The following is a 24,516-nucleotide window of genomic DNA, read 5'->3' on the forward strand; positions in this document are numbered from 1 at the left end:
AGTAGCAATTGGATTCCAACAGGGGGCATCGCGGCTAGTTATATTAATGGTTGCAACTAAGTCGACCAAAGAAGAAGTGGAGAGACTGACGTCAATTCTGCCATAACAAGCAAACAGGAAAAGGCTGGATAATAAGATAACAATTAAAAACAACTTTGCATGTGTCTATTTGACGGGTATCTGCCTTGAATCCTGACTCTTTGGTAAGCCACAGTTTGAGTGTCATTTTCCGCTAGACTTTATTGTATCGACTCGCTGGTTGCCACGCGAACGATATGCTAATATTAGCTTACGTACGTTGTAAACACTTTTTAAAAAGCTCACGCGACCAGCAGTGATAATTTTAATTATATCCAATACAGTTTTTTCTAACGCAAGCGATAGCCTTGGTTCTGAATGTTTGCCTAAAGTTAGCGTTTGCTTGATAACCTTAGCAAACGTCGCACCAACGCTGGCACGCCCCCAATTTGTAGATGTCGTCCGTTTAAAATGAACACACGTGACTGTCAAATTGTTTTCTAGTGAATGTTGGCATCTCTATGATGTGTTAAATTATTAGCTTGGTTTGTTCCTAAATATGTTGAATGTGCATTCTCTGCGGTTTACGTCACTTGCGTCACTCGTAACGCGGAGCAGACGGGTTCATAATCATTTGAATGACCAGCGCCACTGATCGTTATGTCATCATGTCTCTGAAAATGAAATTGTGTTCATAATTAAACTAATTACATTTTATGTTCAAATACTTGTATATTCCCTCCAGGGTGAGACAAACATGAGCAGTTTTAGTCAACCCGCCCAGCACAGGACATCATCAATGACCAGGGTAACACACCATGGCGCATCTAAGCAGGATTTGGAACGAGATTCGGGCTTCTCGGGTTAGTATGTTGTTGTATTCTTGTTCAGGTAAACCTTCGGTTGTCTGAAACAACCATGAACTTTTGTTTCACTCTTCCGATATAGCGTGTGGTGATATACGCTCATGGAACATGGACTCTGTTAATAAAAGAAAAATCCACATTTATCAGTTAAATAAGTTGAGACCAACAAACGTGATCGTTCACCCCCAAAAATATGTTGTCTGCTTTTGCACTCTTCATATTGATACAACACTGTCTTGAAATGAAGGTACCAGCTTCGAGAGTTAGTTAGTTCATTGGTGAAAAAACACGACTACAGCCTTGCAACCGAAGCTGATAACCTGACTAGCTGGCATGGCTAAACTGTGCTACATTTTGATTCATTTTAGGAAAATTCTGTTATTTTCTTTTGATGTTCTGATGATCTACGGCTCATGTTCAGTAGGAAAAACGTATGTACCCAAACATTTCAAAGTAATACATTTTAGCAATGTAATAGAGATACAGTGAAACCCCAATGTTTTTGTTGAGTTTTACACGATCAAAATCTAATAACGGCTCACGCCTACTCTGGAGTGTATGTTCCAGCTTCTTTCACCGATGTCCCGTAGTTGGCTATTTATATCAGGATCTTTAGTACAGTACGGTGTTTTGTTCTCAGCCGTTCTTATTTTCTTGTTAGCTATTGGATATTTGGCAGGGAAAAAAACACCAGTACCCAATTAATCGGCTGATTAATAATCTAGATAGGTAGACGGTATTTTCCGGACTGTAAGCCTCACCCACGGCATTTAAAAAAGATAGTAATAATGAAAAAAAAAACGAGCTGGGCGTTAGCAAACCACCACCGTGTTCCCGTCTGCATATTTAATCGACCCACGTGGTCCTGAGTCAGCCAAACGACGTCGAGAACGGACTTAACCTGTAGCACGTCACACGCAGGTGCCGCACTCCTGACACGCGGCCGAGTAAGGAAAAATGAAACTGTTGTGTACCTTTTTATATTGTTTTTATTTCAGATAACGACCAATCATGGCCCAGTTTCAGAAAACAGGTGAGCTATGATTGGTTGTTACCTGAGCCCTGAGCAACTGTGATGTCACTTTCAATCGGCAGAAGTGACAAAATGGCCGCCCCATGAAATGGCTAAAAACTACTTGCTATAGTCCACAAACGCAATATTAACCAGAATGCCCTGTTTCAACTAGTGGGCCTGCATAGAACATATTCTTGGGGGGGAAAAAGGTTTTTTTGGGTTGACTTCCACTTTAAAGAATTAAAAACCCGCAATCATCACTGGAATAAGAGGTAAGATTTACTGACATGTATATTGCCAAGCCACAAGGGGACAATGTTGTCAATCATTGTGGGGTTTTCTTTCATTAACTCATTCAATCCCAAAGACATATTTGTGTCTTTTCACAGTCCAGCCATTCAATCAAAAGAATTTATTTATATATTTTTTTCAAACGTTAGGGTAAAAAAGGGTCTGAAAATGTTTAGTACTGAATGAGTTAACAAGGGGTACCAACAATTTTGTCCACTTGTGTACGTATAATAAAGGTCAGTCGAAATCAGAGGGAGAGATCTAGGTCACATTGTGTGTCTCGTACTGGGTCAGTTAGGTCTTAAATAACACAATGGGAATCACCTGGACCGGTTGAAACCCCATTAAGTTGATGGTTTGGTTTTCTTTTCCAGGGACTCTCAAGATGCTAATCTACATCTGACAACAGTTTCCATAAACAGTTTCCATAATGCTGTGTTAATGTTCTACCACAGGTAGTGGTAACATTAGACTGGTCAAATGCGATGAGCTGACTTGTACTGTATCATCCTCTCCAGATGCCAGCTCTGAGTACCAGAGTGCAGTTGATGTGAACGACTCTGAGGATGCTGGCAGGAAAAGGTCTGCAGTTGGCCAGGACCCGGCTGGTGTGCAGCTGGCTGTGATGGGAGCCTCGTATGCTGGACTTTCTCCAATGCTCATTATGAATAATTTTTTCCTCAATCAGGTAAATGCAGCACGAACAAAAGTACCTATCTATATAGCAGATTTGAACCGAACTGGCATTGAACTTGGTGTTGACATAAACTAGAGGAAGATGGATACTCACGACTTATTTGACACCACTGATTGAAATATTTTATTTATTTATTTTTTATGGTTGTTCATCTGCCACTGCGGATATTTATTGCGTGGAACGGAGGTCACCGTTTTATTAAGAACATGGTAAACATTGACTGTATATATTCGTAACAGTGTTCAGTGTAGGGGTTCATTCACCTGATTTCTATGCAGGTAGCATGCATTGAGTTCCCACTCAGCGACAGCGTGAATGTGAGTCTGGTTGTTTGCCTCCATGTGCCATTGGATTCAATTTCTTGCAGTACCTTAGGTTACATGTTATCATTTGATTCTCTGTATTTCTGTACTGCCGCTCAGTGACCTAATAATTATTTAGCGGAGGGTTCATTTTGTTACGTCAGTATAGATTTTCAGTCGAGCAGGTCATGCTCAAATCCTCGAAAGGTGAATCGATTGTTCGAGCAACACTGGATTTCCTCTTGGTCTGTTTACCACCTTGAAAAGGATTCTTATGCGTTTTCTCTGACCGTGAGACTTCGTTGGTAAAGTGCTCATGTTAAAGTCTGTACTGGGGATGTCCGATCACATTTTCTTGCACCCGAGTCTAGAGAAAGACCAATGTGTTTTTTTCAAGGCCGATTCAGATTATTCGTAGTCAGGGAGGCCGATAACCGATATTAGGGGCCGATATTCATTTTCACTAAAAAGGGAAATATTGGTGTCAAAATAAAAGTTAAAAAACTCGTCTTTGACCATATGTTTATTGATTATTTTTTTCTGATTTGCATTACGATTTAAAAATGAGAATTTTTTTGTAAAATTCTAACAAAAAGAGATATTGTATTGTATTGACATCAAATAAAAACAAAAGGTGCATAGTGTTCCCAGGGTCAGTAGAATCTCTTATAAAGTTCACTGAATATTAAAATAAATGTTTTTCTTGAAGTTAACACTGTTTTAAATTGATTTATTACTGGCCATCAGATGAAAAAAAAAAAAAAAAAAAAGCCGATACCGATATTCGTCAAAATACGGAATATCTGGCCGATAATCGGTCTATCCCTACCCCAGTCTGAGTCACCTGATTTTGAGTATCTGCCGATATCTGATCAGATACCTCTGCAATGTATTAAGGAGGGGAAAAAAAGTGCGCATCCAAATTTTCTTATGTATCATTGCCAACAGACTTTCAAAATAACCTCACTCTCCTTTATTGCTACCCCTTTCCTCTCCTTGTCACAATCTGCTTTCTTTTTTTTTTTTTTGACAATTGCGCCATGATATTGTGGTTCAATTAAATAAAGACAACAGTGTAGCACACTGTATGTGGAACCTCAAAAGCTGATACGGGTTTACAATCTTTCTTTTGCAGTGCATCTGTCGATGTGTGGTGTTTAGTCGCTTGGTGTGCTGTGACAAGTCCCCCTACAATATTTATTTTATGATGGTCCAGGACCGGTCCACTTCAGTCGCTTTCGACTGTGATTCTCTTTGTGCGGGAGGCCTTACGGTTGGTGTGCAGACAAGGATTTTTCAAATCTTAAAAGGCAAGGCAGCTTTATTTATATAGTACATTTCCTACACAAGGCAACTCAATGTGCTTCACACAAGCAAAGACGGCACCTAAAAGCACACACAAACACTACAGCTAACAACATTTGGAATCAAAGCCGAAAAAACAAAAGTAGCTGACCAAAATTTGAACACATTAACGTAAGACTAAGAAAAAAAATTGAATGTTAAAAAAATAAATAAGTTTAGGTTTCTAAAATTACAAAAAAGAAAAGAAACAGGAAGACCTTAAATAAAAGGTATGTGGGGACAAAGTTTGTAACCTGGATGTAGAAGCATTTACTGTACACTCAGGGCTGACTTCACTTCTGTTGGCTGCTTATTCCATTTACGTGCATCATAATAGCTAAATGCAGCTAGCTTAACCATGTTTGCTTTGAACTCTGGGCTCCAATAATTGACCTACTAAGCCTGCAGATCTCAGAGCCCCACAGGGTTTATATTCATTCGGCATTTCATTAATGTATTCAGGACCTTTCGTCGATCTGCATATCAATTATAATCAATTTATTATTGATCATCAATGATTTATATAAGTTTGCTTGTGTGAAGCACATTGGGTTGCCTTACCTTGTGTTAAATGTGCTTGACAAATTTACACTTAACACACCTCAGACCAAAGTATGACATAAGAATGTCTGGCGCTTGAAGTCCTTGGTCGGGAAGGGGCAAAATCGGGATAAAAACTGCCCAATTATCTTTGTGTGTGCCTTTTGAGAGTGTGAAGGACCAATTTAGCATCTGCTATTCGGGGTCCTACTGTTGTAAATCAGGCCCTTACTGTTTATCATTGGATTATTTCACATTTATTTTTCAAACATTCCATGTAATTGTGACTCATCATAGGTTAGTGATAAACGTACTTAATTATAAATCTGGACCCCTATATGATCTTGTCTTCCACTAATGTAGTAGATAATCACTGTTTCTTGTTGTTTTTAGCCACCGCAAGTGACTCCAGCTGAGAAACAGTGGGGCTTCCCTTCACCCCTTGATGTCATGCCTCAATCTCAGATGGTTCTGCTTCAACCAATGATGTCGCCAAAAACAACTCCTGAAAATATCCCGCAGTCAAAAAGCTACACATCCACCCTCAAGTCTTATCCCAAAATCGCCCCAATCCCAGTAGATACACTCTCAAAGAGGTCAGGATCCTCCAGAACGAGGGGAAACACGTCTTCAGCATATGATCAGCGACACAGAAGACATCAACAAGGCAAGCGGCAGTACGGCACCCCCGCAGAGTGGGAAACACAGGCTCCCAGCAAACCAAGTTTGTCCAAGTTTGAAGTATCGAACAAGCACTCTCCTGTACCAGCCGAGAGCTCAGTTAATGAGAAATGTCTTTCCTCAGTGACAGAGACAACCTCTGTGCCCCCCTGCACGTATCAATCTCGGACTGAGCCGGACAACCAGCTGTGTCCCAACATTTACCCGGACAACCTCTTGGCAGAGAGCAATAAGTTGAAGCGTTTCAGCAATACTTACAACATCCTCAGCAACTGCGGCCTGTTGGGCATCACCATGCGCACCAAGCAGCTGATCAAGGACAACAAGCGCACCCAAAGTCAGCTGCAGCTGCTCCAGGAGCATACGGCACTCCTGCTAGAAGCTTTGGGAAGCGGAGACCCTCAGCTGTGGACTAAACTCCAGCTCTCTCTGCAGGACTTTAACAAGTAATGGGACGTGGGTCGAGACTTACTTTACTTAACACTGTGTTGGTGGCTTCACAAGCAGTTCAAAATGTGAGGAGCCAGCATGTCACCAGCCTCCTAATTCAAATACTCCTCATTAGTAGCTTAGCTTGTATCATTACTGCAACCACATGAACATGCATTAACTGCTATCGTGGTCCTGTCAGGAAGGGTGGGGTTATAGATTCCATACGTATCAGGAAAGTTCCAGGACTGGTGTCACCAAAGATAGATTTCAAACCCAAAGTACGTGGTTTTCCCTTCAATGCAACAGCCTTGAAGTACTGTACATGACTGGCCTCAGCTCTCTACAGACATGCTTTTGTAAAGTGGACATGTCCTCACTGTCAGGTTGTTTGAGGGGAAGTCAACCCAAACGTATTTTTTCAAGAATCTGTTCTATGCAAGCCCACTAGTTGAAATGAGGCCTTGTGATAGATATTGCGTTTGTGGAATAAGAGCTGTTTTTAGCCATCTCTGGGGGTGCCATTTTGTCACTTCTGTCAACTGAAAATGATATCACAATTACTCAGGGTTCCGGTAACGACCAATCACAGCCCACCTGTTTTCTGAAGCTTAGCTGTGATTGGTCGTTATCTGAGCCATGAGAATCTGTGGTGTCGTTTCCAGTCGGCAGAAGTGACAAAATGGCTGAAAACCGGTGTATTTTGCTGCTTAATTCATATTCCACAAAGGCAATATTAATCACAATGCCGTGTTTCAACTAGTGGGCATGCTCGGAACACATTCTTGAAAAAAAATATGTTTGGGTTGATTTCCGCTTTTAAGCAATGATCCGTGAATGATCAAAGACCAATAAAACCAGACTTGTTAGAGAGAGTCACCAGCAGTGAGAAAAGGTCAAGTGCGACCAGTCGACCAAATGCCTGAGCCTTCAAGTCTCCAATGTCACCAAGGCCCCCCCCCCCCCCCCCCCCAAAAAAAAACCAAGACAGTCAAAATCCTAAGTCAAAGTAATGTTGATGGAATTCGTTGAGTGAGGGACATCGTCCAGCCAGTGTGAATTGTTGCCAGCATGTCTACGATGAGAGCCTGCAGCGTTAGCTTGGTTCAGTGCACGAGAAGAGGTGAGAGTTCTGGCAGGACAACTTGTGGCTGCTCCACCGTGACAACATGCCTGCTCACATTGCCTCGAGTGACCATATGTTCCTGGCCGAGAAAAATATCACTGTGCCGGACCAACGTCCCTACTCACCCGGCATGGCTCTGTAATTGTTTTCCTTTTTGCGAAGCACAAGAGGGTCACCAAGACGGCATGTTGGAAAGATCATGGACAACATCAAGATGGCTGTGATGACGGCACTGCACACGATTCCGGAAGAATCCTCCCAGGAGTGCATGAAGGCTGGGGAAGTACTTCAGACTCCAGGGAATTATTTAGAAGAGGAAAACTTTGTAGTTGGATTTGAAATATTGCATTTTGTGGCTCCAGTCCTGGAACTTTTCTGATCCACCTCATACATTAAGAATGGCTGCGCTAAACTGAAGCATAGCCACGATCACCCAGTGGCAGTAACCAAGCATGAGCAACACCTCGCCTGCAATGAGTTTCCTATTTCTGCAAAGCCCAAACTTAATACAAGGCTAGACCATTAGCTGTCACTACAGTGACTTGTATACTAGCCTGCTGCAACGCGCACACTGAAGCAGTCTTTTCAAACAAGAAAAGGATTTCATAGTAGGATTTCATACTAAAAGTTAGGCACTCTAAGTTAAAGAGGGACTTTTTCTCTGACAAGATTGTCTCAGGATTTCTTTTCTTGCATGTCTACCTCACAGTTGTGGGGTTTGAATCGTGAAACATTTAATGTTACTAAGCACATTGGCAGTTACCATATAAATGTGGTCTAAATTAGTTAAAAAGCGGTCAAGGTTCAAGTGTGTTAAGTGAAGTTCTATACCCTTTTGTTTACTTTGTTTGTGTTACTGTCACGTTTGTTCTTGTTACTGGTTTACTCATGTTTTTAGGTAACGAGGTCATGATTTTATAATAGTTGAAAATTAATAACTTATCAGACTCTGCACTTTAGTTTCCAGAAGCTCGCTATCTGCTTGTCTTTTTTTTTTTTTTTTAATATAAGCATTGGTTGATTGATGGATTTTAAAATGAATGTTTAACTGTGCCTTTTGAATATGTGCGTGCTTGTGTTAGAAATTCAAATGTTTGAATTGGTGTCAAGTGTCCACCGTGTCATAGCCCCCCCAAAGAGTAAACTATGTGATGACCGGAAGCCATACCGTACATGGGTGAGTTTTAATGCTGAACTGTAATACTGTACAGTTTTTAGTTTGGTTTGGCAACACTTGTTGTCAGCAGTACTGAGACGGAGACGTAAACAAATTTTCCCTGTGTTTAACAGACACAAATTGTACCTTTCTTTTGTAAAGTGTGCCTAATTGTGCAAAAGTCACCTTGATGAATGGTCATACAACTTGTTTGAAAAATCATTTCATCTTTTGTTCTTTATTCTGCACTTAAAAATATCCTATCACCTGTGAATTATTTCAATTGAAGATGTTACCTTACAATGTATCACCTGAGTGCTGATAAATTGAAGACAGTATTACAGCACTTGGGATTTATGTTTACCAACAACAGACAAAAGAGCTTAAGAATTAAAGAATTAAAATCTACAACATCTGTAACATAATTCTGAATACGCCAAAAAGTAGTTCCATTATAACAGTGGAAAGTCCTTATTATGCATACCCCGTCATTAGCATTAGCACTGCGTACAGCAATTGCTTCATCTGTGGGGCTGTTGTGTACGAAGCACGTGAGTAAAACATGTTATGGCACATTGTGATTAATACCCTGGATAATTACACTGTGTCGCCCATCGCCCAGGCTGTCACATTCTTGAGGGCAGGCAACAATGTTGTGTTGATGCTTGAGGATCACTATGCCTGCTAGCCCTGTGCGGAATGTAAGAACTGTAAAAATACCTTTCCTGAACGTTCTCTGCTCTGTGGAGGAGCATTCAAGTCGCATTCGAGTTGAGAGCGTAGTACAAAAATGCAAAGCAAGAAATATTTGCGATCCTTAATAGTCTAAATATTGCCTTCTAAAACACAGCGTTAAAGAGATTCCTATATCCTTACTGTACATCCCCTTAAACGAATATATGCCAAGAGATACTTGAGTCACGACGAAGCAAATGCAATGGAACCTCTGAAGTTGAGTAGCCCAAAAGTTGTTCAATTTGGAAATCGACCAAAATGTGCCTCAAAAGTCGAGCAAAACGTGGAATTGAGATGTCAGCAAATCTGTTTTGCCTTTTGAAAGTTGTGATAACCATAGAACGGGAAATAGTTAGCACTGACAATGACAAATGTTTGGCCCCTCAGTACAGTATATGAATCAAACACAAAATGAAATATGTATACGATATGAGCAATACAATGAATTCAACTAAATATGCAAAATAATTTTACCGAGCAATTGTTTACATGAATAGCATGTAGCCATAGGCATGATCTTGAGAGGGGGCGAGAAAATAATCTGGAGGATTCTGTTTAAATGGCACATCTTTATTTTGTATTCTAACATCCTATTTATCCCAACTAGCCATGTTGAGCATATGTTATGGTATTCGCGGGGAGAGGCACTGAGCCCTGCCGAACAGCGAAAACTATGAATAATTATACGCCCAGCTCCCAAAAAGGCTTTGTAATTGTCTATAGATGCCACAAGATAGCGGCAAAGCCTTACTGTTGTCTAAATGAAGCTCCTCAATCACTGAAATAAATCAATACGGTACAATACTTTTATGGTTTTGCCCTGCGCATGAAAACGGGAAATGGGGTGTTTTTCAGCAAACAAAGGAGAAAAGCTCCAAAGCGAAATCAGTGACTTTGCGAATGCCCTATCACAAATGCAGTATGTGGGGTCACCACAAGATGACCAATTGCTCAACAAACATGTTCCCCCTCCCTTTTCGTCAAATGGTGAGTAGTTTTAATTTATCTTAGTTTGTTATTCCGTGGTTAATGTAGTTTTATTATTACAATATTCAATATTGTTTTTTGCCACAATACATTCTGGGACACTAGTCGATTTGTTAAGCAACAAAAGTATTTTTCCCATAGGAAATAGTAAAGATTCTGTTCCAGGGTCAAATTGTGACACCGTAAAACCTTTCGAACTCTGCTTTTGTGCGAGTTTAGAGGCAGATGTATTGCAAAAGTATATGGAGAGGTTCCACTGTATTCTGAATGTATAAAATTCGCCCTACAGAGCATTTATTCTAAAGTGTTACAGTGTGAACTATTGAAAGCTGCTGATAAATTAATAAGATCAACACTCAGTCTTGCTTGAGTGCCTCCTCAGAGCACATCTGGGCTGTGTGCACAGGCAGAATGAGACCCAGCGCCCAGTTGGAGCCAAACACATCCGTGAGGTTGCTTCTCCAGGGGCTGTGGTTCTGCGCCAGCTGCTGCCTCTGCATCTGACACCAAGTCTGGCCCCGGGCCACCAGCAGCACCTGCTGGCAACAGAAGCCTGCACACACCAGCCCGATGCCCAGCCACACATACAGCATCAGCACCAGGAACAGCTGCAGGCCGGAGATTGTTCCTGGAACGAGGGATAGGGATTCCGTTTTAATATAACATACGTCATCGTGGAATGACTTTGTTGATTTAAATTTTTTTTTTAAACTCTTGAAAACTCACCTGTAAAGAAGTAACCAGTGGAGAGGGGCAGAAGGGTCAAGAAGGTCAGTGGGTTTTCAAAAGAGATTGAGTACTCCACTGTGAGGAAGGCCACACCAAGAACCAGCGAGTACAAGCACGTGCACGACGTGTAAATGCAAAACATGATGAAGTAGCGCATGTTTTTGTTGCCGATACAATTCCCGGTGAAGAAGCAGTGGTGATCCCGTTTGAGTATAACTTTCTTGCACAGTTTGCAGAAGTGGCGGCCATTGAGGAGGTAGTGCGCGTCCACTTTGTCCGAGCAGTGCGGGGAACAGACCGGGACCGCCGTCTCATTGGCACTTGCTGCGGGATACAGGATAGTCATTGTGTAATTCCCAAGGGCGTTGAACATCAGGAAAAGGAAAATGACAGTGTGAACGGTTGTGGACCCTCCTGGCGACATGCTGGGGCTGGGGAAGATTGTTGGCATGAAGAAACCAAAGTGCAGGACAAAGGTGACCACTGTCGCCGTGAAAAAGTATGCAGGGGCCACGGCATTGAGGAGCCTCAGTTTGAGCATCCGGGTGAACATGCCTGTTGAGGAAATTCACAACAAGTCATCATGCTAATCGTGCAATCACTCCCAGTGATGGCAAAGAGGAGAGGTGTGAACTGAAAATGATTACTTCCACGTGAAAAAATATCTGACTGTTCATCCGACTATCAAAGGCACTGACCTACAATGACAACCTAAATTCTAATTTGTTCCATGAAATTGTATGAATTTATTGCCAGTGGTGTTTCTCTTGGCTGTGCTGCTTCCAGTGATGTATGTTGATGTCAGATTTTTTTTTTTTTTTTGGGGTCCAATCAGATTTCAGTCTCAAAGTATTGCCACGTCAAAGTAATCTGCCAAGAATTGTAGTGATGGCCAATGTACCCTAAACCGTATGAGCAATTGGACTGTTCTTGTCCTCACAGGCTCACAAGAACCCTTCATGACATCATCAGTTTCCCATCCTCTGGTTGGTTGGTCAAAGCAAAATTGATGTCACAGTCAACATCACAGCCAACTTTGACTATAATAATGCATTTAATAATTAGCATCTTTGGTGAGTATGACGTATATTATTTACCTTTTTGCTTTTGTCATGTTATTAAATCAGTTGCATGCTGTTATATTGTTAACTGTGTAGATTTTGTATCGTATTGATGCTGTCTATAGTAACCGTGATAGTGGTTGTACCTCCTGTGTGGAGTTTGCATGTTCTCCCCATGCTTGTGTGTGATTTTTTTTTTCAGATTCGCCAGCTTCCTCTCACATTCCAAACTAATTGAAGAAGAGGTGTGTATGTGACTTCCCCAAAACATGCATGTTAGGTTAACCTAATTGTTCATAGGTATGAATGTTGAGTGTGAATAATTGATTTTCTTTCTGTGCCCTGGAATTGACCGGCAACGATTCCAGGCATTCTTGTGAATATGTGGTAAATCGAGCTTCCACTCTGTGAGGTGTTTTTCGTAAAAATATTTTCTGTAATTAAGACATTACTCTCACATTAGCATCGATTAGTTAGTGAAAGAATATGGCTCATTCTGACTTGTGTATAAATTCACATGATGTCGCTGGACATAACTCCATCTGAAAAATAACATTATTTTAACAGGCATAGACCAGAAACACATGTGGGGCATTTCATAAATTAACACTTCTTCCCACCCTATTTGATCATGGACAACTAGTTGGAAGTGTATTAATCTTTGTTGTTAATTGTTAGGGAGCTTTACTCTTTATTTTCATGTTGAAAATAAACATTCAGACAAAAAAAAGCACAATTATTTGGGTTGTGACAGTGTGTATAGGCCTAATGACATTTAGGACACTTTATTCAACTATACTGGATTCATTTTTGTACATGTCATGTTCATCCGAAAGGTACGTTGAACATATCAGGCTGGCTAATTTTGAACAATACATTTTCTTTAATGTTAACTTCTTTAAGAGTAGCTTGCATGGGGACAAAGTTGTGCGAGAGACAGACATGCAGACAGAGAGATGCTGAGAGAGAAACGGAATCAATATGTAATTCGGGTGGATTATTTGATTATAACCTAATTTTCCAACAAAATCATTTAAATCATTCTGTATATCAATTTATATAAATAACCAAAGGAATAAGAAAGAGAGAGCGCAAGTCAGGTTTTCTGCAGGAGAAAACTCATTTGACCAAATTGGGTTCCCTGGACCCTTAGGGGCCACGAGTGGACCAAAAATACCTCGCCATCTGCACGGTGCTCTGCTAACCTACAACAGAATATTTAGCCAAGCGTTTGCGTGGAAGATGGCAGCTACTCTATGTTCGTGATTCAGAGACTCGACGTGGAAAAACGGGGATGACCCACGGCGTGCCCTCCTCACCCACCACCACCTCTCCCGCTGCCACTTAGTCCACACAGTCAGTGTTAAACTAAATCCTCCACGGTACACTTCACCGATATATAAATTCTTCAAATACTCTGATGACGTCATTAGTGTGATGATTTTTTTTTTTTTTTTTTTTGCGTGGAGGACAACGAGAAGCACGATGATGGTGATGGTGGTAGTGATGAGACAAGAATGGTCATGTACCTGCAGCCGTGAGGGAGGGAGCTGTCCTTTTCAGCACCGCGGAGCCACCAAAAGTACAGCCGAGCTTCACAGACCTCTCTATTTACTCATGGCAGGCTTGTGTCTGCCTCCATCGCCTCCTGCTGGCGGGATGCCTTGGTTTTCCAACCCTTTTCATACTTCTTTTTCCTTAAAAAAAAAAAAAAAAGTATTGTCTATTCTGATATCAAAATAAACCATTCTTTTTTTTTTAACCTCATCTTCGAATAGCTGTACCCATCTCTGCGTTTTGAAAAAACAAACGTGGTCCTTTACCACCACAGTGTGCCCACCTGGTTATTACTACTGTAATTGGGCTGAAAGTGCAATGCTGACAATTTTCCAGCAGATAGCACTGCAGCCTTCCTGTAAAGTTATAATGACGTTCACGACATGCACGATCAGAACACTGATTTTCTGAAACGTGGCATGCTGTGCTAGTTCGTTTCTGTTTTCACCTCATGGCTGTAAGAGGGTCGAAATATTCAAAACATTTTTGAGTGAGATGCAGCGCAACCACAAAACTGTGCCTACAGCTAATTACTCTGTCAATTTAAAGTGAGCATTATTACACTCAACAAAAATATAAACGCAACACTGGGTTTATATATCATATATTATACAATATCAATACAATTTCTCTCAAATATTGTTCACAAACCTGTCCAAATCTGTGATATTGAGCACTTCTCCTTTGCCGAGATAATCCATCCCACCTCGCAGTTGTGCCATATCAAGATGACTTTCGGAGTGGCCTTTTATTGTAGGCAGTCTAAGGCACGCCTGTGCACTAATCATGGTGTCCAATCATCATCTTGATATGTCATACGTGTGTGGTGGGATGGATTACTGACTCAAAAAAAATGGGAGCAAAAAACAAAAGTGTTGCATTCTTATTTTTGTTGAGTATTATTACGTATATATCGTATCATATATACTGTATATGTATATATTTTAAATACTGCTCATGTGTCGACTGCAATCAGATTTTGCAGATTTTTAAAAATAATAATATTGTAGAAAAGTTCTATTAATTTCAGAAGTTCAGTTCAAACAGTGAAAATCACATCGATTCACAACACAGTGTGAATATACTACCGTTCACCTGCGATTAAAATTTCACATTGCAGCAAAACTAGTTGCCACTAAAAAGCAGTTGTACAACCCCAACACTTCAGTTGCATTCGGTTGTTTCGTTTTGGTGTGTTGTGACTCTAAAAGCCACAATGCAGTTTTTAATCTGAAAGAACATGTCTATTGAAGATGTTTTTACAGTCTTTTCTTTTTCTTTTTTTTTACAGTTATTATCTTATTTAGCATTTAGTCAGTTCACATTGTTAGCAAAGCTATGGGAACACACTCGAGCCAAAGGTAGCAAGCCATTGGTTTAAAAAAAAAAAAAAGAAAAAAAGTGTTTTGTTTATTGTTCCAAGTTATCAAAAGTTGTCGCAACGAGTATTCTATATAATTGCGACTTAAAAAAAAAACATTTTCTGGTTTTGTAATTAACTACATTTCAGAGGCTTTACTTTAAAAGACAAAGAAGTACGGTATTTCTACTTCAGCAAAGGTTGCATTTTTTTGCACAAGTATAAATATTCTACTGAATTAAATACACAGTGTAAGTACGTATGCCACCCCTGCCCTGCATATTGTACATAATGTGTTGCAATTAATTCTTTCATCATCAATCAAGAGGCAAATTCAAATGGACTACTGTACGTATGTATTCGTTTGTTGATACTCCCTTAGAGCTGCGCGCTGGCAGGTGTTGAACTTTCAGACGGTCCCTGGGAAGGTGGGAGTTTCTTCTGTTTCTTGGCTGGAGAAGACAAAAACACTACGGAGGCTTTTCCCTCTATTCAATAACGTCAGCCCACCAGCGAACGTTTTGAGGTGAGTGAGGCTCATTTGGACCTTATCCGTCCGCACTCTGACTAAAACGCTAATCGGAGGGTTTAATTTCGCCATTTATGTCGCAACCGTTTTTCATCAAGTTGAGGTAGGAAGGTGGCTGACGGCGAGACAGTTGTATGCGCTGCAGCAGGCAAGAGGACGCCTTCATAGATCGGACACAATCATGTTCAAAAGATGACTGATGAAATCTAGACTTTCGGAATGCGATTGCATCATATGACTGTATTTTTAGTGGTCGTATGGTGAGGGCGGAGAGGTCTCTGGCAACGTGCTACACCCAAAACACAGACATCACAGCTCCTGTATCTTTTTCCACTACAACCTGCCATCTCCTCATTGCACTTCTTATGTGATTTCCATTCACTCCTTATCTACTAGGTTCCTCTTGGTAGACTAGATAAGGAGCTTGTTATGATTTAGTCTGTTTCCTTTTATCTCTGTGTGTTTGCAGTCACGTATAAAGACACAAGGACAATTTGTTGAATAACTTGACCTGTTGAATCCAAGATAATTGCACTGCATTTCATGTTATCACTCAGCCCCCCATTGGTATGCTTAACAAGGCATGCCTGTGGTAGCTGTGCATGTAACTCAGTGAGCAATTCATGTGTTGATGTTTAGACTAAGAATAACTTGCAATAGGTAAATATTTTGTTGTGGTTGACTCGGGTGTGTGTTAAACCCAAATGCAGCACCCTGGGCCACACGAATAGCTGGCAATGACAATAACTGCGACAAGTCCAGTGACAAACGAGTGAGTAGTAACGCCGTTCCATTTAAAGTCCATATTAAGAGTCTCGATAGATTTGGGTGGGGTTCGGGATGCGCAATGCTCAGTAATACACAGATAGTAGGATGGGGAAAGTCCATGTGATGTCGTTGTAGAAAAACAACATACAGGCAAACAGCAAGCAAGAAGTACAAGGCAGAACTCATGGCCGGGGACAAAAAGTTGAGCTGATTTCCCGGGAGAACCACAAGGCAAGAAGGTCAGGTATAGTCAGGGTTGGCAAGGAAAGATCAAGCCACAGAAAAGTGCAGGAGAGTCTTGCATGGGAGTGTAGAATCTGGTGAAGATTGCGTGATTAGTAGAGGCTTGAATAGTGACTGATTGGTGATTAGGAACACCTGTGTGACTATTGAGGTGGGCGTGGCCGACTCGCAGAGTGGATTGGTGAGTGGAAAAACACTCTTGGGGCTATTTAAATGCTGGAGGGGGCCATGATTTTTCCTCTGTGCTACTGGGGGGGGGGGGGCACATAGGATCACACACTTCCTAACCAGATATGTGACAAAAAAGCGATTTTAAATATGGACTAAATGCATGCTAAATTCAGCTTCAGAAAACAGGAGAGCCATGATTGGTCGTTATCTGAGCCCTGAGGGTGTGTGATGTCATTTTCAGTGGACAGAAGTGACAAAATGGCTGCCCCCAGAGATGGCTAAAAATGGGTGGAATAACTCTTATTCCACAAACGCAATATTTATCAGAATGCTGTGTTTCAACTAGCGGGCCTGCATAGAACATATTCTTTAAAAAAAATGTTTGGATTGATCTCCGCTTTAATGTTTTTTGTTCAAAAACCTTATGTTCTATTCAGGGGATTTCATCAATATTTAATCTAAGGATGCAACGAACAAAGACTTTCACTTGAGTGCTGGTTGTTTTCAGGCACCATATACAAACATTAATCTTTCAAGAGTCAAGCCTGAGATTGAAGTAAAAGGCCTTGTAGTAGTGAGATGACGAACTGAACAGCTGTAAAGCAGTCAGCAAGGACCGAGATGGTTGGCTGGCTGGCTGTGTCTTCATTTTCTTTTGTGTGTTGAATGCTTGTTGTACTTCAGCACCGCGAGTAGGTGAACAGTTCCACTTGCACATAAAGATCAGCAAGATGAGAAAAGTGGCGGAGGAAAGGAATGCCATGAAGATCCATAGTAGGGATTTGAGTTTCACTAAATATCCTTGACCAACTAGGGGGCGGGAAATAAGTGATCCGTTAGTCAATAAATATCCCCTATTTATGTCAGTGTTGTACTGAGCCGAATAATGCTGCCTAGAGGAGCTGTGTCATGAATCTACAGTATGTGGGTTTGCAAATACACTGTCGGTTAAGTTCTTAACACAATATTGGCCTAGAGTGTTTTTTTCTGTACTGTGTGGTGATTTGGTTTACCTGTTCTTCACACAAAAATAAACATTATTACAGGATGTATTGTAAAGATGTTGTATGAAATTTGTAATATACAATCCTAGGTGCATCCGTCCATTTTCCCTTACCACTTAATCCTGTTAAGGGTCACGGGGCTAGAGCCTGTCCTAGCTCATTTTTAGCGGACTGAGTCAATCATAGGCCTCGTGGAGACTAACAACCATTCAGAGTCACACTGAGTGGGACATGAACCCACTCAGCCTGCATGGAAGTCAGACGAATTAACTGCTGAACCATCAATGATCAATCCAAGCTCATATGTGAAATATGGTGTTTATCTTAGTTTCGCATATGATGCAAGTATATGTTATTGGAAGAATTACACAGATTAAATCAGATGCTAACAAGAAGATATCGTTCATGAAGTGGTTTGAATGGCTCAAATCAGCTGCATTAGTGCATTAGTCATCAGCACTCAACAGCAAATGATTCAATTAAGGCAGCCTTTGTTCATTTTCAGGTCATTTCCCCATCTCAATGGATGGAATAGAAAACACAGTTGTCCCAGACAGCTGGGTAATAATAAGATAAATAAATATGTCACAATTTGTTATTCAAACTTGACATTTAGGTTGCCTCGAGAGATAAAAAGAAACATTTCGATTTTGAGCAAAGCTATGGTGCGATGCATATAAATGGACTGCATTTTAGCTCTGAATAGAAGAGACGTCTCAAAGGCGTCTGTTGTAATGAGCAGTGTTTGCGCTTTTTGGCACTAACAATAATGTGACTCATGTTTCCTTGGCCACATTTAAATGTGCTGCTGTAGGATATGTGTGTTGTGAAGTAATCCACAACACCCACAGTACCGATTGGTGAGATTTTACATTGTGTGGGTACAATTACAATGCATGCTGGACTCAAGTTGTACAGAGATGCCAGATGGGTTTTAATGAGGGTTGTCGATACAGCAACAGAGCAGACACACTGAACCCCCCCGGGGCCCCTACTGAGCATGTGCAGCCAGACAGGAAGCAGGTGTTTGGTTTGTTGTGCATGGCTGGAGTGAGTAGTCATTGCTCATCATCGTGCTGAGGTTCGTTTGGCCTTCACAGAAAGGCTATGCGCTGATGTCAGTTGTTCAACCCCACCTCACTGATCTACGCTATGTACGTCTGTACTGACAGAGCTGTATGGTGGAACATTCAGTGCTGAAAGTTCCATCTCTTTTCCCATCTTACTCTGTTTAATTACAATATGCCCAATAGAGCAAATTCTTGATGTACATTTTATTTTATTGTATGTTCAAGCTTTGGTATAGCTAACAAAGTGCAAGTCTTGGGCCACCATTAAATTTGTCATTTTAGAAATACAGTATATACTTTCCACTGAGAAACAAGTAGAGTTGATAGGAACACAATGCAATAAAGTCTGGCAGATCCACAAAGTACTCCCAAAACAGTGCTTAAAGGTTTATGAGTTTAGTTTTACACATCATTTTGTCTCTGGATTTCTTCCCCGAAAGAAGGGACATCTGCTAGATCTTGTGCACCGATTGTAATGTTGCCGTAATCACATTTTCAACGATAATAATGCTGATTTTTTAAAAATGAAAATAGTTAGGTCCTTTGTAAAGAAAATATTATTCTCGTTCTAGTGTGTGGTGGTCTAGAACTGCACCCTTATCGTACTTTTGACTCATTTTGATACGTATACATAAAAGGTAAACTAAATATTACAAACAGCTCTCAGTATGACGCTGTGCAGTACGCCACTACAATAGGAATTCTTACCTGTGATTTTAATATCTCTTTGACTTTGTCAATCGAAATTGAACATTATCATGTTTGTCAAAATAACCCTCACCCTCCCCCCATGTTTTTGTATTGAATCGCAATAGGTACATTTGTCAATGTTCATCTTTATCTCATAAAAGGCAAATAACAAACATGCAAAATTGCTCCTGCTCTGTTGCCTTCAAGAGTTAAATAAAAGTCAGTTCTGTCACTGAAGGAACATCATCTCTGAAGCTCTTTAATTTCATGCTAACTGCAAGTTGGCCCCACAGGTAGTCTGCTCTCTCACAATGAGTGACTTGCACTTGATTTGGTGCACAGACTTAAGAGTCCACGCAGGCTTCCATTTTACTTATAGTTCATTTCTCTGGCAAAACAAGCTAATATTTCTTTTAGGTAGATTATGAATCTTTGTTGTTTAAAATCATAAAAGAAAAAAGACTTCTGAATACTTGAATACTTTGGTATTCAAACTCATTCAGAATTGTGATTTCATGTAGACATGCCAGTTCCAACTATGAGCAAAATTGGTGTGATTATCAATCCTGTAATGGTGTCCTCAAGTTTGACTGTTTTATGGGACTCTCATGAGCTCTAATACAAGCCCTGTGTCAAGAATTCTGCCTTTGCAAGGAAAATGAAGGGTAGATAGATGACCTTACTTCACGATGTAAGGGGGCAGAATATTAACCACTCCCATTATGATGCAGTGATTTTTGTATGCCACTGCTAACTAGAATATGATTGCACTATAAAACCACTATATCAATGCCACACAATGTTTTAACCTATGACGTACAAGCCTACTTATGAATCATGAATCATCTTACCCCATATAGATTTGCCTGGATTTCATCTTGGTTGACAAGCAATGTTTACTGTACTGAGAAAATGTTTTTTTTTTACTTAATGGGAAGTCAACCCAAACATATTTTTTTCAAGAATATGGTCAATGCAAGCCTACTAGTTGAAACGAGGCATTCTGATAAATATTGCATTTGTGGAATAAGAGTTAATCCACCCGTTTTTAGCCATCTCAGGGGGCGGCCATTTTGTCACGTCTGTCGACTGAAAATGACATCACAACTGCTCAGGGCTCAGGCAACGACCAATCACGGCTCAGCTTCAGAAAACAGGTCAGCCCCTCGAGATGACCAAAAAGGGGTGGATTTTGCTGCTTAAAGGGACGGTGGGGTCGGGGTGGCCAAGTTTTCACTCACAATTTCATTTTATATATTTTTTGATCACGAAAATGAAAAGAGTTGTCATTTTCAATTTTATCACTATATTTGGGAGAAATTAGGAAATAAGTGACTCCATGACATGCTAAATGTCCGAAATATAACCAGTCGGGGTTTGTGTGCGCATTCATGCTCTTGTCCGCTTCAGCCTGTGTAAGTGGAGAAATGATCGCCACGATATTTTTGATTTCGTGGAGGTGATCATGATGAGATCACGTTTTATGTCAATAAATCCAAACTATTCTGCAGAACACTTTTATACTTTCACAGGTTGAAGTGAACAAGAGCAGTCATGTGCATTTGCATTTTGGTGGCGATTGGTCACCATTTTAGACAACAGAACTGACAAAGCGAGCATTACCACGCTTGGCTCCCTCCCGTGACGTGGACAGCTGGGACCGAAAACATAACATAAGCCACGCCCCAAAAAGGGGCGGAGAAATTTGTTGTAAACCTAATCACAAAAAAAGCCCTTAAATCATGACAGAGTCTTTTGAGGTGGGCATTTTCATACTAATGTCATTTTTACATGCAAACCTATTATACAAGTGCCAATGTTAAGCTCACCCAAGTGCCTCTTTAACTCATATTCCACAAAACGCAATATTAATCACAATGCCATGTTTCAACTAGTGGACCTGCTGGGAACATATTCTTGTTTGGGCCAATTTCACCTTTAAAGAAAAATACTTCTCTGCTTTGGAAAGTCATGCAAAATGTGTGTGACCTTTTTCGTGTAAATCCACATGAATACCCTAATACCTCTTTGCATTGTCATTATGATCTTTTTTGCTGACACAATGAATTACTAGTGTGAGAGACTTGTGTTTTCAGTGGTTGTTAATGACTCTAAAGTGCTCAGAGATAATGTTTGCGGCTTTACTGCTTTACTGGAATTATAAGCAGGGAGAGTGAAGCATAGTTGTAGGGTGACACTGAGTTACACTTTCATTCGTTTTGTTGTCACCTAGGAGATGCCATCCTCGGTCATACACACTCACAAGCTGCTATTTTTGGGCAAGAATCCAATTAGCAGAGCAGTTCACTTTTCCAGCTTTGTGTTTTACAACTGTTCTGTTGTCAGATACAGATTGACTTCAGCACCCGGGATGAGCACAACACAGACTTCCCTCACACCGCCTGTGAGAGCATTAACATCTGCTGCCTCGGCTTTGGAAGGCAGCTTTAGTGAAATGTAGGAGGGACAGGATTAGACAAACTTCCAACTTCAAAAGGATGTGGAAGGAATGGATATGACAGGATGAGAGCGAGCATGTTGGACTGTTTAGCTTTTGAAGCGTGTGATCTCCAAAGCGTGGAAAATGCTGAGTCACCCTGTGGCCAAATGTTGTGCGAATCCACACGACGGTCAGCGTCCTGCTCTTTTATGGAGGAGGAGTTTGCATCATTGGAAGACTACTTGTCTAATGCATAAAGAAGAAAAGCTCTTAAGATCATGACGGTTTGTTCATGCCTACGTTTCACTTTGTTTCAGCTCTTGCTAATTTGTACACCACAGCATTTCTTCATTTTGACGCAGTTTGCGAATGGTGTGTCTTTGTTTTCTGATTAGTATTAAATTCACATTCAGTGATTGTGAATAGGGGAAATATGATTCCTGTGTGTGTGTAACTGTATAAATACTAGTGTTGTTCCGATACAGTTAATTCCCGACGGGACCAAAGTGGCCAGGTTCAATACGTTAAACCTGATTCAACATTTGAGAACGAAACGTGTGAACGAGCACCAAGAGTTTGCGGCGGCGGCGGCAGCGAGCAGAACAAGGGGAATTGACCGCAACAACAAACCCTGCTCAATTTTGGATTTTGGAGTTGAATTTGTTGGGTTTTTCTACTGCTTGATTTTGGTTTTGAAAGTGGATTTGGGAGCGGAGGTTGTTGCGATGGGTCACTAATACTTAAAACAAACTTTTATAATAATGTCCTCTAGCTTTTGTAATTAATCCGACACAATCTCTCTCAAAGAAGCATCGTGTATATTATTTCTCATTTTTTCCTGTTTCACAAAGGTTTTTAAGTCTGACCAAGCCATGATAGCAATGGTTTTAGATCTAAGTGAGTATGCAGTTCTTTAGGATTACAAGAAGAAATGCTCATTCATATATATCTTCTTTTTTTTTTCCCAAAAAGTCTGGTATCGGTACAGTATCGGCGGATACCGCACAGCTGGGTATTGGAATCGGTATCGGGGCCAAAAAAATGGAACAACATTCATAAATACTCCCCGAATTTACCTTCAAAACTCATATTTCCAATGAAATATGATGACTGAACTCCATGGGCATAGAGATATTAATGCAACGCTTTGTCGGTACTGCAGTATTTTCAGAGAAAGTGTACACAAACAGAACATCTATGAGTGTATTGATCTTCTGTGTGTGTGTTGTGCCCGTGAATTATTTCTGCTTCATGTCTGTGGTCATGGCACTGTGAATGATCATATCCTTTGCATGCTCTACATAGGAAAGTGCACAACAAAGGCAGGACTCAGCTGTTCAAATATGCCGTTGAGTAAACAGTCTGGTTTATGGTTGAACTAAGCCTCTTCATTCTCTCAACAGCAATAGGGTTGTCCCTTACTTCAAACTGATTTGTCCGCATCTCCTGGTGACAAACAAGGTTTTAGAGACTATCAGGCTCATCAAATTGATCTCTGTGGTTTTTATGTGACATCTCAATTGCATTTGTCAGATTGAGAAAAGGACAGATCAATGGCTGCTAATGGAATCTAATGGTCATTAAACTAAAACTTGCAATCACACTTAGAAATGCCCTTAACAGGCTTGTAGGTAGTAGTAGTACGTACAACCCTTTTCCCCTTTTTTCCTGTAGCTCCTCACTATATACTGTATCTGTCTTACTAATATTTAATTGACATCTTTAGGACCCTTCATGAAATAGTGATATGCCAGAACAGACACCGGTACCCATGTAAAAAGAGGCTAAAACATGCCAACAAAACTCAAACTCAAATGATATATTAATACTTCACTAACACACACTGTATCTTATTTTAACATTTTTAGTGATAGGTAAAGATCTGGCCTCTGTCAAGAACAAATATAGAGTCACCTAGTCTTGACACTTAAAGGAACTGGAGGGCTTAAATTTTTAACATTAACTTATGTGTTAACAACAATGCATGAATTTTGACAATAGCTTTGCGTGCGCCGCTAAATGCTAACTTTAGATACATACTGCATTTCCTCACAGTGGCAGGGGGCATTTATTCACTTACCTGCATGGGGAAGCCATCTATTAAAGGGGAGGGCTTATATCACAGGTGTCAAGTCAAGGCCCGGGGGCAGATCCATCCCTCGACATCATTTTACATGGCCCGCGAAGGCAAGTCATGTTTGTTGACTTGACATGTTTCTTTGAAATTGTCTCCACTGTTAACACAACATATGAGATATTGCAAGCATTTGAAAAGAAAAACACCAAACAAAAATGGCAAATAAATGTAGCTAGACTGGATGGCCACTATATTAGGAAATTCAATACTGTTTTTATACTATTACTTAAAAACACTGTCTTCTAAAAGTCATTGTTGATTCTATTTGTTCAGGTATGGTCCAGTGCTGATGGCTGACTCTGCGCTGTTCACGTCCAGAGCGCCCCCTGTGGAAGGGAGGTCTTTGGTGCTGAATGACCTGGGCCTCCTGGAATCAATCGGGGATGAGAACAGCACAGCTGAGAGATGCTACCGCTCACACTCTCGCAGCAGCGTCCTCCAGGGTCTCCCCTTTGGGGGCATACCCACAGTCCTGGTCGTCAATGTGCTCATGTGGATGGTGAGCATTGTATACTTATAAAGCAGTCTCACTTCAAAATACAAAGTTACTGTTACCACAGATACTCCTAA

At 40.7% G+C, this 24,516-nt stretch overlaps 3 protein-coding genes across 13 annotated transcripts in view; 2 read left to right on the plus strand and 1 right to left on the minus strand.

Annotated features, from left to right (window-relative positions):
* Nucleotides 1-75: 75 nt before the first annotated feature.
* LOC147137540 (CLOCK-interacting pacemaker-like) lies at nt 76-8,687 on the plus strand. 2 transcript variants are annotated; one of them, XM_086048959.1, is made up of 5 exons: nt 76-203; nt 764-881; nt 2,709-2,878; nt 5,467-5,797; nt 5,879-8,687. In XM_086048959.1, exons 2-5 carry the CDS (start codon nt 776-778, stop codon nt 6,202-6,204), a joined length of 933 nt encoding a protein of 310 aa, XP_085905085.1. In that variant the 5' UTR covers nt 76-203; nt 764-775; the 3' UTR covers nt 6,205-8,687. The 2 variants fall into 2 exon arrangements, with proteins under 2 accessions (XP_085905085.1, XP_085905084.1); XM_086048958.1 differs by having other exon boundaries at nt 5,467-8,687.
* On the minus strand, nt 8,685-14,252 carry zdhhc22 (zDHHC palmitoyltransferase 22). Of its 3 annotated transcripts, XM_086048961.1 has the most exons (4): nt 14,186-14,252; nt 13,507-13,674; nt 10,914-11,471; nt 8,685-10,815 (listed from the first exon to the last, which is right to left on the minus strand). In XM_086048961.1, the coding sequence occupies exons 3-4, from the start codon at nt 11,467-11,469 to the stop codon at nt 10,544-10,546; spliced, it is 828 nt and encodes a 275-aa protein (XP_085905087.1). In that variant the 5' UTR covers nt 11,470-11,471; nt 13,507-13,674; nt 14,186-14,252; the 3' UTR covers nt 8,685-10,543. The 3 variants fall into 3 exon arrangements, with proteins under 3 accessions (XP_085905087.1, XP_085905088.1, XP_085905089.1); XM_086048962.1 differs by lacking the exon at nt 14,186-14,252 and having other exon boundaries at nt 13,507-13,681; XM_086048963.1 differs by lacking the exons at nt 13,507-13,674; nt 14,186-14,252 and adding an exon at nt 11,615-12,562.
* Nucleotides 11,885-24,516, plus strand: part of tmem63c (transmembrane protein 63C) — a 32,812-nt gene continuing 20,180 nt past the window's right edge. The window contains exons 1-6 of one of the 8 annotated variants that reach the window (XM_086048951.1): nt 11,885-11,989; nt 12,180-12,222; nt 13,249-13,333; nt 13,447-13,559; nt 15,277-15,420; nt 24,220-24,445. In XM_086048951.1, coding sequence (XP_085905077.1) covers nt 24,236-24,445 — 210 coding nt within the window. In that variant the 5' untranslated portion in view covers nt 11,885-11,989; nt 12,180-12,222; nt 13,249-13,333; ... (1 more) ...; nt 15,277-15,420; nt 24,220-24,235. Of the gene's footprint in view, nt 11,990-12,009; nt 13,334-13,446; nt 13,560-15,276; nt 15,421-24,219; nt 24,446-24,516 lie in introns of those variants that run through there. The other 7 variants (XM_086048954.1, XM_086048950.1, XM_086048953.1 and 4 more) reach the window with 7 other exon arrangements.

The sequence above is a fragment of the Filicampus tigris genome, chromosome 13 (genome assembly GCF_054856515.1).
Source record: "Filicampus tigris isolate MCC_2025a chromosome 13, RoL_Ftig_1.0, whole genome shotgun sequence".
Classification (NCBI taxonomy): Eukaryota; Metazoa; Chordata; class Actinopteri; order Syngnathiformes; family Syngnathidae; genus Filicampus; species Filicampus tigris.